General features: G+C 35.3%; 1 protein-coding gene across 1 annotated transcript in view; it reads left to right on the top strand.

Moving 5' to 3' along the window:
* Positions 1–15,628, top strand: part of NUP37 (nucleoporin 37) — a 42,032-nt gene extending 26,404 nt beyond the window's left edge. Inside the window, exons 6-10 of the mRNA XM_047066758.1 lie at positions 5,364–5,454; positions 12,187–12,368; positions 12,857–12,907; positions 14,757–14,850; positions 15,362–15,628. Coding sequence (XP_046922714.1) covers positions 5,364–5,454; positions 12,187–12,368; positions 12,857–12,907; positions 14,757–14,850; positions 15,362–15,475 — 532 coding nt within the window. The 3' untranslated portion in view covers positions 15,476–15,628. The remainder of the gene's footprint in view (positions 1–5,363; positions 5,455–12,186; positions 12,369–12,856; positions 12,908–14,756; positions 14,851–15,361) is intronic.
* Positions 15,629–16,690: the final 1,062 nt, after the last annotated feature.

Here is a 16,690-nt window from a genome sequence, read left to right as displayed (position 1 = left end):
CTCCCTTATCTGACATGGTCTAAACCTGCAATTCGTTAAACAATAAAAAAGTCAGTAAACTAATCCAACAAAATTAAAAGACAACCTACTGAGTGGGAAAAGATATTTGCAAGTTATATATCTGATGAAGGGTTACTATCCAAAATATATAAAGAACTTTTACAACTCAACACTCCCCCGTCAAAAAAAATCCAATTAAAAAATGGGCAGAAGATATGAAGAGACATTTCTCCAAAGAAGACATACAGGTGACCAACAGACACATGAAAAGATGTTCAGTGTCACTCATCATCAAGGAAATGCAAATCAGAACCACAATGAGATATCACCTTACACCTATCAGAATGGCTAAAATCAAAAACTTAAGAAACAACAAGTGTTGGTGAGGATGTGGGGAAAAAGGAACCCTCATGCACTGTGGGTAGCAATGCAAACTGGTGCAGCCACTGTGGAAGACAGTATGGAGGCTCCTCAAAAAATGAAAAATAGAACTACCTTACAATTCAGGAATCACATTACTGGATATTTATCCAAAAAATACAAAAACACTAGTTTGGAAAGATATATGCACCCCTGTGTTTATCACAGCATTATTTACGATAGCCAAACTACAGAAGCAGCCCAAGTGTTCATCAACAGATGAATGGATAAAGAAAATTAATATTACTTAGCCATAGAAAGAATGAATTCTTGCCATTTGCAACAACATGGATGGAGCTAGAGAATATAATGCTAAACAAAATAAGTCAGTCAAAGAAAAATACCATATGATTTCACTCATATGTGGAATTTTAGAGACAAATGAACAAGGGGAAAAAAGTGAGAGAAAGGAGAGAGAGAAACCAAGAAATCAACTCTTAAATATAGAGAACAAACTGATAGTTACCAGAGGCGAGGTGGGTGGAGGGTGGGTGAAATAGGTGATAGGGATTAAAAGTATACTTCTTGTAATGAGCACTGAGTAATATATGGAAGTGTTGAATCACTGTATTATACTAATGTAATAGTGTATGTTAACTACATTGGAATTTAAATTTAATTAATTGATTAAGCTAGTCTCAAAAAGTGAGTAAACTCGGGAAATCATTTTAAGAGACTATCTACTTACCTTGTTTTATGAAATTTATGAAAATTTGCCACTTTGCTAATTGCCAATTTTTTTTATATTAGGCCAAGACCTTTTATTCCCCCCTTAATTTATGAGTCTGTTGATTAGCACTGGACCTCTTTTTTGCATGAACCATACCCATAATACAGAGTCTACAATGAAAACATTTGCTAGGCATTCTTAGTTCAAAATTATCTAGGCTTTTTACTTTTATGGCTTAATCTTTTGTTACTTACACACCTGCCTAATTTAAGAGCATTTTTTTAAGTTAGAAATTTACCTTTAGTTGGTGGCCTTCAACTTCGTTTCATTGAAACAGCTCTTTCAGATGCTCAACATTGCTCCTCATCAGGGAAATACAAATCAAAACCACACTCAGATATCACCTCACGCCAGTCAGAGTGGCCAAAATGAACAAATCAGGAGACTATAGATGCTGGAGAGGATGTGGAGAAACGGGAACCCTCTTGCACTGTTGGTGGGAATGCAAATTGGTGCAGCCACTCTGGAAAACAGTGTGGAGGTTCCTCAAAAAATTAAAAATAGACCTACCCTATGACCCAGCAATAGCACTGCTAGGAATTTACCCAAGGGATACAGGAGTGCTGATGCATAGGGGCACTTGCACTCCAATGTTTATAGCAGCACTCTCAACAATAGCCAAATTATGGAAAGAGCCCAAATGGCCATCACTGATGAATGGATAAAGAAATTGTGGTTTATATACACAATGGAGTACTACGTGGCAATGAGAAAGAATGAAATATGGCCCTTTTGTAGCAACATGGATGGAACTGGAGAGTGTGATGCTAAGTGAAATAAGCCATACAGAGAAAGACAGATACCATATGGTTTCACTCTTATGTGGATCCTGAGAAACTTAACAGAAACCCATGGGGGAGGGGAAGGGAAAAAAAAAAAAAAAAGAGGTTAGAGTGGAAGAGAGCCAAAGCATAAGAGACTCTTAAAAACTGAGAACAAACTGAGGGTTGATGGGGGGTGGGAGGGCAGGGAGGGTGGGTGATGGGTATTGAGGAGGGCATCTTTTGGGATGAGCACTGGGTGTTGTATGGAAACCAATTTCACAATAAACTTCATATATTGAAAAAAAAAAAGAAACAGCTCTTTCATATTCATATTTTATCAGCTTACATAATACTAATTATGTAATTATACTAATAATTAAGCATGGGTTTACACCACTTACAAACAGTGGTTTGCTAAGGAAAAAATCCATATTCCCTCTTGGTAAGTCTATAACAAATGCATGTATAAGCTTATTAGAAAATAGCCTTCTTGTTCCTGTCAGTTGTAGAGGAGTCTGTCAAAGGAGGTCAGTTAAGACCTTTTCCTATCCACTGTATTCATTACATTTTAAAACTGATGTAAGTTTTTCCATACATAGGTACATGAAAATAACATGCAAGAAAAAAGGATGATTTGAAAAATCTGTCTTACAAATAAGACCAACTGCAAACTACCTTTTGCCAGTCAAATGATTGTTGTTAAGATTGTTTTCGTCAGAAAATTTGTCAGAGACAGCATAGGTTTTTTTCAGTTGGTAATTTAAAAAGATGTGGGAAGAAAAAAGAAAAGGTACAAGCAATCTGGAAAGCCATTTGACAAAAACTGCTAGAGTTCAACTATTTATAAGCTATAATCTGTCAATTCCATACCCAGGTATATACTCGCGGGGGGGCAGGGTGGGGGTGCATGTGGATGTCTGTATTCACTAAAAAATATGCAAGAAGATTTATAGCAACATTATTACTAATGACTAAAACTGGAAACAGCCTAAGTGTCAGCAGTACAATGAGTAAATACATTATAGCGTACTTAATTCATGGAATACTATCTACAACAATGAGAGTGGACAAAGTACAACATGCAATAATGTTGGTAGATCTCACAAAATCTAACCATAAGTGAAAAGTCCCAGACCAAGAAAATACATAATATATGATTGCATTTGTATGATGTTCAGACCTGGCAAAAGTAGGCTATGGTGTGCTTTTTGTGAGAGAGCAAGGAAGTGTAACTAGAAGGAAGCACAAGATGACTTTTGGAGCTGTGGAAATACTCTGTCTTAACTTGGGTGCTATTCTCTTTGAGCTGTATGCTTAAGATATATGTGTTTTTATTATGTATGGTGAACTGCAAAAAAAGAAAATGTGATTTTATCTGATGGAACTAATATTAACTATATGAAGTAATAACAGAAAAATAAGTTGAATTCTACAAAGGGATTTGTGAAGAGCTTAATTATGGAATCTATCAAAAAGGGAAATAAGAGTTAACAACTTAAAGTGTACCATATGTAGCTTATTTAGTTATAACTCATTTCAAGCCAATTTGTTGTATTTTGCATACTTAATGCTTGGATTATGCAACCACTGAGAATTATTTAATAAGCATACAAATATAAGTGATAAATTACTTTATCCTAGTCCTGTAAAGTAATCTGGATTGCCCTCCTCATTTTTTTTAAGTGTTAGGTTTCTGTTCAGGATAAAACACTATTTAAAAATTAGACTGAAATTTGGTTCATTGGCCAAAAATACACTTCATTAACTGACCTCTTTTTGTAGAATATCTTTATTGATAATTTTTATCTCTGGTTTTCCTCATTTCAAAGGAAAAAAATCATGAAAATATTCTGGTACGCATTTATTCAATTTATATAATGACAAACAAAAATCAAATACATATTAGAATAAGATCAAAAGAAGCCTTAAACCATTCTCTCTCTCATGAGACTCACTGAATTTGCAAGACATTCATATTATTTCAGTAGTGGTACAAATATATGCTAGCCCAGCACTTTATTATGCAAGAGGCAATAGAGAAGAAAGAAATATTCAGTTGCCATAATGAATAATCTTATTCATTGTGGGGAGTGAAACACAATTGCATAAGCCATTAATAAATGTGATTCCCCTCTTCAATTAAATTGTAGTTGTTTCCCTTGTGTAGTAAATACAGATGAAAAGTGTTGATTTGGCAAGAGAAAAGAGTATGCTTCTAAAGTATTTAATCAAGTAGATAATCATTTTGAAAAACATTTATGTTAGTTTATATGTTAACTATAACATTCCATGATTGGAGACCCTATAATTTCTACAAAGAAGAAAAAATATTTGAAATAATGTGATTTGACACAGAATAGCAGCATTGTCCAATAACTATGTCTATTTTTTTTGGAAGTAAATCTTTGCCTAGACTTTAAACATATATTCCTTAAGTTTGTTAAAATTATTTTATGGTCCTCAATGAGATATGAACCATACCCCTAGAAGAAAAGGTCTAAGGCATTCTAATAAGTGAGTTCAATTCTTAAAGACCAGAATTCTGTGAATACTTTGCCAACCACTCACCACTTTTGCCTTCTGTCATGCTAACTTCCCCCACATTCTGTACCAGTGAGATACAGCCTTGGTTGAGTGTGAGGGATGAGCTGGGCAACTAACAGTGTGGGTGGGGGACTAGCACCTCTCACAACAGAGTGCCGTTACTGAGATTTCTAAGGCTTGATCTCTACTATGGGGAAAGTAAAGAAATTGAGGTAGAAAGCCATCTCACAGAGTAGCTTTGTTACTATAGATTTCTAAGTACTAAAAAGAGAAAGAGTGGAAGGAGCCAGGTATCTGTTCCTTCAACCAACCTTTAATCTTTCAATCAAAGCCACCTTTGACACCAAGAATTGGGGAAGTGAGCCAGATCAGAAAAGATATAAGATAGGAAGTAGCCCCTGGCATGGAAGGCCAAAAGCAGAAGGAATAAGCAACTATGGAAAATTACTATCTCCCTAAATTCACATCACCTCATATTAGCTTCTTTATATGTTATTTTGAAAAATGGGAGTATTGGGTGTGTTGGGGTATGTGTTAAGCACCCCTGGTTGAAATTATTGTTATTGAAATGACTACTGAACTAAGAATGCAACCTGTTTAGTGAACTGGAAACTTGAAGATTCTAGCCACAAAATAAAGAGTGTATGAATAATTTGGTTACTGTGTTACAGTGTTGCTGTGTTAAATTTTTCTGTGATTGAGTATGGTAAAACTCAAATCCTTCATACTATTTTCACATTTTTCTAAAACAATTACAATTATGTTATGGCTTAAAAAAAACATACTTTAGGTGTAAATGTTAACCTTGCAATCTGTAGTTAATAGCTTTGAATTCATGGAGGTTTCATTTTTTTAGTAGTGATATAGCAAAAATATTTAACATTGTACTCCTATTCTTTTATTAGGATTTGGAACTTGGAAGGAATGCAGACAGCTCATTTTGTTCTTCATTCCCCGGGAATGAGTGTGTGCTGGCATCCTGAGGAAACTTTTAAGGTTGTTATTTACAACTTAGCTTTCTTTTATCAAGCTGAAAAGACATATACATGTGTAATACATGCATACATAGAGGAGAAAAAGCCATTATTTTTTCCACCTCAGGGACTCTAATTGTCATAAGTGCATTTAGACTAGTCCAGAATTCTGTAACTTAAAAACTCTATAATTAAGTTTTTATTTTACAGCCATCATCCATAAATGGAATTTTTTCAGAGTACATTTTTCCTACCCTCTGGTAGATTTCAATTAAAAAAAAAAAACCTGATGCCTAGACTATCTAGTAGCAGTATTCATTAGGGGAAAAAAAAAATGTTAAAATCCACTTTTGCAAGCCATAACATGTAAACAGAAAGCATCAGTGGCATAAGGCAAATTTGACCTAGCTGCAGTGGTATTCAATTCCTATTATTCAAAGTAGAGCTTTCTAAAATTCTAAAAATATATTGCAAGTTTTTATCAATTGACCTTAATTCTTATTTCATTGAGAAGATCAGCTATAGTCAATAGGAATTCTCTTATTTGCCAGTATCTTCTCTTGGGCATCACTCTATTTTATCTTTCCCTAGAACCTAAGAAGTTCCCATGTTCATCTTCTTAAACTTAATTCTTTAGCTGTATAGAGTTCATGCCAGTTCCTTGGGCATCTTGATTTTATAGCTCTCTAATGTCTTTCATGCTTCTCCATTGACTCTCTTCTGTCCTCATACTTGCAGAGAAATATAAGCCTGTTTAATTATAACAAACACTTACATAGTACTTATATGTACTTGGCCCATTATCAGCATTTCATGTTAGCTCACTTAATCCTCATGGCATCCTTATGAGATAGCAAGCAACTATGATGATCCTCACTTTACAGACAAGGAGACCACTTCTATCTTGAAACCCTGCTCACTTAATCTTTAAAGCTGCATTATTCTAGTCCTCTTGAGCATCTCTGCGTGTTATCTTCCCTTTTTCTTTCTCCTCTGTCAGCTTCTTTCACCATGTATTTGTGAATTGTTGCAAGAGGTAATTCTCACCTACTCTGTGCCCTTTAAGAGAGGATAGAAGAATGAATAAAGCCCTTGCCCTTAAGTTACACATGACTGACATGTAAGGAAGAAAAACATGTAACTAAATACAATAACACAGATTTTAAGTGTTGGAATAAAGAAATCTAATAAGTAGAATGATGACAATACAAAAAGGATTAAACAGATCTGCTCATAGCCTTCACAAAAGAGGTAATCCTCAGCTGAAATGTCCCAGACCATATAACTGTATTCTCTGAACCTTGGGATGCCATGAAAACTTGTTTCAGGCCTGTTGGATCTTTCTTCAGTAGAACTATATACCCTGTATATGTGCATGAGTAAAATTTTCTCATTTATTCATATTGCATATGTAGGGATTGTTCCATGTAGAAGTATTATGAAGCCAGGCCCTGTATTTTATCTTATGCCAGATTTCTCCCCTGTAGTAGTGAGTCTACTTGAAGTATAACTAGGGATCCTACCTAAATGTTAATATCACCATGTATAAATACAATAGGTTACTTTTTAAAATCTGTGACCTGGGGCACCTGGGTAGCTCAGGCATTTGAGCATCCAACTTCCGCTCAGGTCATGATCTCACGGTTTGAGTTCGAGCGCCACATTGGGCTCACTGCTATCAGCCTGTCAGCACAGAGTCTGCTTCAGATCCTCTGTCCCCCTTTCTCTGCCTCTCCCCCACTTGCACTCTCCCAAAAACAAAAATTTTAAAAATTAAATCTGTGACCTAGGTGAGAAATGAGAACTTTTCTTACAACCTCTCTCCCAAAACTTGTATCTTAATGCTTATGATTCAGATCGCTTTCTTCCATGTGCTTTAAGTTAATTTCTGTTTTTCTTCTGTATATCATTAAAACTCCGCCCCACCTCCTCTCCTTTTTTTTTATTGCTTCCATGACTTCAGAATGTTTAGAAATCCCTGCTGTAAATTACATAAACTCAAAATCTGAAATCACCTTTGATGTCTTCCTTCCCTGTATGCAGAATTTTTGAGGTTTTTAATTTTTCCTTCCCTGTTACTAGAACACATTCCTCCATCATTAAAGGTATATTCTTCACCTTTCTGTTCTCATAAGTAACTCTTGCCAAGGCTTAGCTTTTGGCTCTCCACTCTTTGATTTTCTTACCTACTTTAAGTCAGACTAATCTTAAAATATCAATTTCATCGTATCACCCCTAAATTCAAAATACATAAAGGCAACACAGAAGTGATCAAGGGTATGGACTTTCGAGATAACTGCCCAGAGTCAAACCCCAGTTCTACCACTTACTGGCTGTGTGATCTCTGGTAAGTTACAAAAGCTCTCTCAACTGCCTTTACTTCCTCTTCTTGTTAAATGGAAGCTCATAAAGACTAAATGAGTGAATCCTTATAAGGTCCTTAAAAGAGAACCTGGCACATAATAAGCACTCAGTCAATTTTAGCTGCTTGTCATGATTGACACTTACCATTACTACTAAAGCTAGTGGTTCTCTGTGGTCCACCATATCCATTCAAGCCCAGAATTTTTGTTCGGATATGCTTAGCCTGGGTGAAAAGGAGGCAGCCAGACAAGAGAAAGAGATGGGTCCATGATTACCTGTCTCATAGAATTCTTAGGAAAATCATATGAGGTGTGAACTTTGCAAAAAGAGCCATTCTAGGGCACCTGGGCGGCTCAGTGGGTTAAGTGTCCGACTTCAGCTCAGGTCATGATCTCACGGTTCGTGGGTTCTAGCCCCACGTTGGGCTCTGTGCTGACAGCTCAGAGCCTGGAGCGTGCTTTGGATTCTGTGTCTCCCTCTGTCTGCTTCTTCCCCCACTCACACTCTGTCTCTGTCTCTCCAAGATGAATAAACGTTAAAAAAAAAAAAAATTTTTTTTTAAAGAGCCATGTAATCTGGAAGGCACAAAGCAAGTGCTAGCGTTTAATAGTTAGTAAAAGATACAAACGTCAAAAGATCTTGAGAAATTAAGGTCTTAAATCCAATTAACCACAATTGGAACTAGATTTTATTAGGTAGTAATAACAGAACCAAGAGTTTAGGATGTCAGACGATCAGAGAATTGGGACCAAGGACATCTCAGTCTCTGAGAGAATAGACAACTGCTAAATGAAATGAGGTGTAACAACTGACATTTGTTGAATGCTGAGTACCAGGAATTGTGCTGATTATTTTACATGTGTTTTCATGTAATTCTCACAGAACACTCTGAAGTTGGTAACATTATTCTATCCATTTTGTAGATAAGAAAACTGAAGCACCAAAAGGTTAATAACTAATTTTTCCAAGGCCACACAGGCACAGATTTGACCTCGGTCTGGTTCAAGTACTAATGTTCTGTGCTGCAAAAGATATTTCCCCTGTGAAAATTCAGTGCATATTCTGTTTATGGTTCTGAGAAATGGTAAAGGAAAAATTCCCCTGTAAACTTTTCAGCTCCAGCAGTTCCAAACTTATTTAGCTTTTTTACTCTATCTGCTTTCAAACAAAAAAAACCCCAAAAACTATCATCACAATTGAGCACAGTTTAAAAAGGATAAATAAGGGGTGCCTGGGTGGCTCTCAGTTGGTTAAGCATCCTACTTTGGTTCAGGTCATGATCTCACCGTTCCTGAGTTCAAGCCCCACATTGGGCTCTATGCTGACAGCTCAGAGCCTGGAGCCTGCTTTGGATTCTGTGTCTCCCTTTCTCTCTGCCCTTCCCCTGCTCTTGTTCTGTCTCTCTCTCAAAAATAAGTAAGCATTTTTAAAAAAAATTTAAAGGATAAATAACTGAGAACTGAGTTTTCAATCTGACTTCAACCTATAATAATACCTAATGTTTTCTGAGTGCCTTTTCTGTGCTAAGACAGTTCTGAGTGCTTTACATGTGTTAACTCATACCATCCTTCTATTATAAGTAAGTACTGTTATTGTCTCCACTTTTACTGATAAGGACCTGATGTATAGAGAGGTCTTTTGCTTAAGATCATAGAGCAGAGCTAGGACCCACCCAGGTAGGCCCCATTTTAAACCCAACTGCTTTATTGCCCCTCCTAATTTAGGACCTAGACTCAGATAGACTTTGCCCTTCCACAGTCCATAATTTATACCTGAAATCCTTAAGATTTTTAGAGTCAGACTCAAAATTCCAAATATTTTTATTAGGTCCTGTTAAGGCTTCCTTGGTCTCCTCTCATTTCCACTGCTTCTTCCCAACCCTCAACTATATATAGCACACCATGCCATTCACCAGTCTTCAGTCTAGCTCATAGTAAGAAATACATGTGCTCTGTAGTCAGATGGACCTGGGTTCAAGACCAGGGTTCAAATGCAGGCTTTGCCACAGGCAAGCAGTGAGACTTCAACAAGTTACTTTTGTCACTCTGCGCCTCGGTCTCCTTTCTGAAAAATGGGATTGATGATAGTAATTTCTTCATACAGGGGTTAACAGAATTCAATAAGCAGGGCATATAAAGCTCAATGTTGCATTTGGTTTTGTTGTATATGTCATTGACCTCATGTTATTGTTAGTAATATTAATATTATTTAAACATTCTAGCTATTAAAGAATAGTTTTAAATTCCACCTTTTCTATTAAGAATCCAATAGTTGCAAAGACTACCAATATTCTACCTATATTCTATGTTCTGTTTTTTTCATAATTCTCTTCTTTAGATGGAAAGTTTCTTGATATCAAGGATCATGTCTTTTACCTTTGATCTCTTTAGAAATTAGCATAGTATTTTGCACACATGTGTATATAGTTAATCTTCATTATTCACAGGTTCCATATTTGCAAGTTTGTCTACTCATCAAAATGTATTTATAACCCCAAAGTCAATACTCAGTGGCATTTCAGTCACAGACCTGCTCAGGGCAGCAAGAAATTTGAGTCAGCTAATGTGCGTATTTCCACCTAAGGCTGAATGAGGCCAGTGATCTGCCTTCTTGTTTTAGCTCTCATGCTCTAAACAAGTGTCCTATTTGTGGTCTGTTTAGTGCCACATTTTTGTGCTTTTTGTTCATGATTTCACCATGTAAAATGGCCCCCCAAGCATAAGTGCTAAAGTGCTGTCTAGGGTTCCTAAGTGTCAGAAGACTGTGATGTGCTTTATGGAAAAAATACATGTCTTAGGTAAGCTTCGTAGACATGTTATAGTGCTGTTGGCTGAGTTCTATGTTAGTGAAGCATATATATGAAATAAGGTATCTCTAAATATACCTAAGGCAAGATTATGTATTGATCAGTTGACACAAATGTTATGCCCAGAGACTCACAAGAACCCAACGCTTTATTTTCTCTAGAATCAATGTTCAGAATTTACTAATTCTTTGTTCACAGCAACTTTATAGACTCTAAGTACCATGAATAATGAAACTCAACTATGTGTCAGCAGTGGGTGGGCTGGGGTAGATGCTTGGTAAAGGTCTCGTAGATGAATAATAGAATGACTGCCAATAGTCCTGAGCATGTGTGTCTTATTAGACATGATGTTCTTATTAGAAATAGTAACAATACTTTTATAGTGTTTTATGAGTTTAAGGAAGTACTTGTATATACAATATCACATTTTAGCTATATGGTAACCTTTGGAGTCTGATGTAATTTTCCCACATTTCACAGACAAGAAAAGAGCAAACTCCAGGTCACTCACCAGTTTAGTAGAACCCAGGATTATTGACACTAAGTCTCCCATTCTTCCCAGGCTACCACTGCTACTCCACATCTTCAGGAATGTTTTCATCTTAACATAATTAGAATTATAAGAACATTTTATAAAAGTAAGAACTTTACAGAAAATATAGAGAGTTTTTAAACCATTTTGTTTGGGCAACAACTACTCATGCACTTATATGTTCATAGCAGTCTCTTTACCTTAATTCCCACAAATGGGTATCCAAATGCCCTTACTTCTTTGAGTCTAAGAAACAAATTTTTTTCACATTTTAATATTTTGTAAAATTGAAATTTGTCTTATAACTATGTTTACATTGCTAAAGTATTTCTTAGGAAGGAGGGATAGGGGAAGCAAGCAAGCAAGCACCTCATTAGCCAACATCTTTAAATCAGTACTATTTTAGAATTAAAGGAAATATTGAAGTTAGAGTAACTGCAATTTATTGAGTGAGTGGCTACAAGGTGTCAAGCACTGTACTGGGTGCTCTAGAGCTATTACTCATTTAATCAACACGCACATGATTCTTATCCTCACATGATGCATTCTGGAAACGAGAAAAGTGCCAATCAAAGACTTGTAACTTGGCCAGTCATTCAGCTTTTAGGTGGAGGAAGCAGTCTTGTCCCCAGGCCTATCTGTGCTCTTTACACCATGCTGCCTTCCATTCTGGAAACAAACTCACATCACATAAGGATATGTAACACACACTATGTATCTCTATTGAGAAATACACACTTAGCTACCCTTTCTAGACAATATAACTTAAAGGTGTAACTTTTCCCAGAATGATTCTTTGGGCTTATTTTTTCCTGATAACCATACCTCATCATTTAAAATTGTACCCAATGTTCCTCAGTCTTTCTTTTGCCAATATTCTGTAAGCTTTTTTATTTTTGATAGAAATTCTTACATAAGGCTTCTCCTGTTTCATTTGCATTTGATGTCCCATTTGTAATATGTGCAAATATTTGCATATTACTATATAATATTGAATTTCTGCCTCAGATTTGACTAGTGAATTAGGTGAATTTTTTTTTTCTATCTTACAGCTGATGGTTGCAGAGAAGAATGGAACAATCCGGTTTTATGATCTTTTGGCTCAACAGGCTATTTTATCTCTTGAATCAGAACAGATGCCATTAATGTCAGCTCACTGGTGCTTAAAAAACACCTTCAAAGTTGGAGCTGTTGCAGGAAATGATTGGTTAATTTGGGATATTACTCGATCCAGGTACTTCCTTAGTATATTCATCTGTTGCTTACTCAAAAAGTCACTATTGCTAAATGATCCATTGAGCCATTCTTGTATACCTGAGCCTCACTGTAGAGCAAAAATAAGTCTCTCTTGTGGAGGGACCAGAGCTACAGCTTTTCACATAACAGAGATAGATGCCCATGCTTTGCAGATTTACTTTGAGAGTAACCCAGAAAGAACAATGCAAAGGAAGAAATCTTAGACCTGAGCAGTATTTACTTATGTTTAAAAAAGAAGAAAAAAAAACTGATCCTGTTGAATTATGGTGTTCTGTAACAGTTCTAAATTATGTCTATGTTTCTATCATATTTCGTTTATGTTAATCCAGTGCTTATTTAGAATTTTATCACAGTTTAAGTACATTGGGTATTGTATCCTCTAAAGAGAAAATATCTTTTAAATCTTAAGTTCCTCTACTTGAGACCAGCATATAAATCCATAAAATGCAAAATGTTACCTTTTAGTTATCCTCAAGATAAGAGACCTGTCCACATGGATCAAGCCTGCTTATTCAGGTAATGTATGATTTCTGTTGGAGCTGTATTTGGTTTTTTTGAGTTCGGTTACTTTGTTGCATGCTGTGCCCCCAACCTGGAATACTTTGCCAGTCCTCTCCTTTGTACTGAGTTGTTTGGGGGTGTTTTGGGTTTTATTTGCTGACTATTTTATAAATGGTTATTTTGCTTTCATAACTAAGTCTTTGCTTTTGTCTTTTTGTCTGGGTGAGGGAGTGATTTGTTTTCCAATATTTCCTTTGAAAATTTTTATAAAATACAAAACACATTACCACTCCACTAATACCATTACAATGATTTGGAGTATATACATCCTTATTGTTTGTTCTGATAAAGATATAAATTTCATTGTTGTGCTTCAGGTGAGAACACTATATTATATATCTGCGACTTTTTCTCTACTTATATTAATATACATGTCTCCCTTGTTCTTACTGATTTTTGCATAATATTCCATTGTATATTTATTATGTTTATGTATATTTATGTGTTTTATGTATATTACCATAATATTTAATATTAATAAAATGAATAAATTAACAAATTAATGTATTTATTAAATAATATTAATATGCTAGTATTACTATAAGATACCATTGTATATTATATTATTGTTATTGTTTATTATGTATATATATTCCGTTGCATAATTCCATTAGGGTGATTTTAGCTTCTAGTAACATGAATACTAACAGAATAAAACCAGTGGAACATCTATTATATGCTATATTTCATAAAATCTAAATTACCCCCAATAAAATTCTAGAACTTAGGGACACCATCATTTTTTGTACACCTTAGAAAAAACTACATTCGATTAAGTGTAAGAATGCTGTAGATTGTAAGGTACATTCTGATTTCAGAAATGTGAGCATATCACAAGAGATGGGATGCTTCGGACAGAGGCGGTCTCGAGATTGGCTTAGGAGCTCATCAGCGCCAACAAGTTCGGACCTTTCCCTCTGCCATCTGCAGTGGCAGGGCTTTGGGCTTGTTGCTTCAACATCACAAGACGACTGCCAGGGTTCCATGCATCAGGGCCTCATACAAGCTTGTCCAAAGAGGAGAGGAAGGAACACTGAGGAATTGCTGCCATTGCCTTCACTCGGTTGTGTCTCATCCCTTGGGATCAAACACACTGCCAGACGTAGTTGGGGTTCAATTAGCATGGAAAGGGGCAGAAAGGCTGTTGGGCAAGCAACTAATAATGTCTGCCCATATAAAAATACTAACTAGACAGGCTTTTGGATTTTTTGCTGTCGTTGTTTATCAATGAATTCTTTCTTTTTTCTTATATCTTCCCCACTGCCCTTATGGTAGTGCTGAGCATGTTGCCGGAACAATTAATGTTGATTCATTAATTCATTATATTTCAGTGTCTAGGATATCTTGAAACTTAAGCTTAAATATCTAACTATTCTAGGTGTTTGTATCATCCCAAGGAGTTTAAATGCATGAATTTATTGCTAATTGTACAACAAATGTCAGTAAGAACAATAAGTGGTTTTTGTTTTTTTTTTAATGTATTGCACTGTGAAATATTTTCTGTCTGTCTGATACCTTGTTTGTATCTCCTACCTCACTGTCGGCCCTTTAGTTATAAGAAAGGAACTGCTAACTTTGTGTAACTTTAGAACTTAACCAACTAGCACATGGTAAGCATTTAATAAATATTCATAAAATGAGAAAATATTTATAGCTAACTTCCCTGGAATTTCCAGTCTAACTGTGAAGCTGTATTAACAAATTTAGACTTCAAAATTACTGGTTTTATGCAAAAAGAAATAACTTGTTTTAGAAAAGCTGTAGTTATCTGTAGAATACTATACTTATTTTTTTCTTTTCTTAGGTGGTCTACAGTTAATGAGAACTTGTTTGCAACGACTGGTTATCCTGGCAAAATGGCAAGCCAGTTTCAAATTCATCATTTAGGACACCCTCAGGTAATGTAGAGTTGTTTTGTGGCATATATGTTTCTACATTTGTGTTTTTTACTTTTCTACTTATAGCCCCCAAATTTGTAATATGTAACTAAAGACATTTGTGAATGTCTTATCTGCTCAAATTGGTTGGAAAGAGAAAGCATTTTTTAATGTTTAAACCACCAGTGGTAACAGACACTTTGCCAGTATTCACGTAAGAAGAAATTTATTTCTTCTGTTTTATTTCCCTCTTCATTTAAATATAATAATTTTGCTTGTTTGCTTGGTTTAAGCTACAAAAATGTTTGAATCTAAGCTACTCCAGTTACTCGTAGATTATTTGTATCCTTCATTCTAGCCAGCTGCAAAAAATAATGTGTATTTCACCTATGAGGGAGCGTATTTTTAATTCTGTTTCTGCTACATTAAACAAAGACAAGTTAGCAATGCATTTCTTATTTTTGAAGGGTAGTTTTTACTTCTTAACTTTGGTGATCTATTGAGTTTCTCTAATTCTTTACGTATATTGTAGCCTGTCCTCATTGGTTCTGTAGCCGTCGGATCTGGCCTTTCCTGGCATAGAACTCTTCCACTGTGTGCAATTGGAGGAGACCACAAGCTGTTGTTTTGGGTAACTGAAATGTAAAACAAATTTTCTTTGTACCTTAGATGCATAAACTTTGTATTTTTAATACATATTTTGGAGAACTCCCTATTTTTATATCAAATATACTGTAAGCTCTAGTGATGTCCCAGTTGTTGCTTTTGTTAAATAAAATGTTAATGGTTTGAAAAATCATTTTCTTGCTCTGTGCTGTATATGTGCATGTATGTGTTTAAAAACATACATTTTTTAAAATCATCTTTCAAGACTATAATTGACTGAGCAGCTCCAGAAAAGAGATGATTTTATCACAGATTATCCAAAGTGTATCCTGTCCTCTATACTTTGAATATATGCTGTTTTCCTAATTCTCAGAGATGCAAACATTTACAAAAGGAAGAAAATGTCTTTCCCTTCAGTGTTACTCTGGAAGTGATCGAATGTATATGTGTGGGTATATGCATCTTTGTTAGCAGTTTATATGTGTAAGGGTCTTACAACTTCCTCAGTAATTATAAAAGATTATCATTTAATTTAATACAAAGAATGATTTTCACTTTCTTAAAAATGTGACTGATTGACTCAGTCCTGTTGACTATATACAAATTTCTTTTGACTAGACATCTCAACATTCTTAGAACATCTGGTGTATGGGATAAAGCTTACCTTGAAAAATGAATTATAATTAATATCTTTAACAGCCTCTGCCTTTTATGAATCTTCACCATTTTTATCAAGAAACTGAGATGTTTCTGAGATGGCACCTAGTGGCAGTAAAACAGCGCTGATAGCACAGGGCCTGCTTGGGATTCTCTCTCTCTCTCTGACGCTCCCCTATGCTCGCTTGCTCTCTCTCTCTCAGAATAGATAAACTTAAAAAAAAAAAGAAAAGAAAATTAGCTTTACGAGACAAGGAAATGTTGCAAGTAATTTTTTTAATGCAATGAAATGTTTTAATCATGTAGATATTTAAACTATTATGTGCTTTACTGATGAAAAAATGCACAGTATACCAAATTCTAAGTCACTTATTTGATATAATAAATTGTTACTAAATAATAGCAGTGGTTTCCTTTACCCCTTCATAAGCGGATTGTAACTTAAAAAGGCAAAGGTCAGGGAATTTGGACATGTTTCCTTTTAACAATCTCTGTGATGGGACAGAGAACCCTAAAAGTATTAGGGTAGATCAAAGAATTTGTAAGAATTTTTCATTTCAGGATGTGTCCCAGATATAAGGAATACATATTGAGATGT

Source organism: Lynx rufus, unplaced genomic scaffold (assembly GCF_022079265.1).
Source record: "Lynx rufus isolate CCGP_SWC_20201006 ecotype Redwood Valley unplaced genomic scaffold, mLynRuf1.p SCAF_7, whole genome shotgun sequence".
Classification (NCBI taxonomy): Eukaryota; Metazoa; Chordata; class Mammalia; order Carnivora; family Felidae; genus Lynx; species Lynx rufus.
This window is presented reverse-complemented; position numbering and strand designations above follow the sequence as displayed.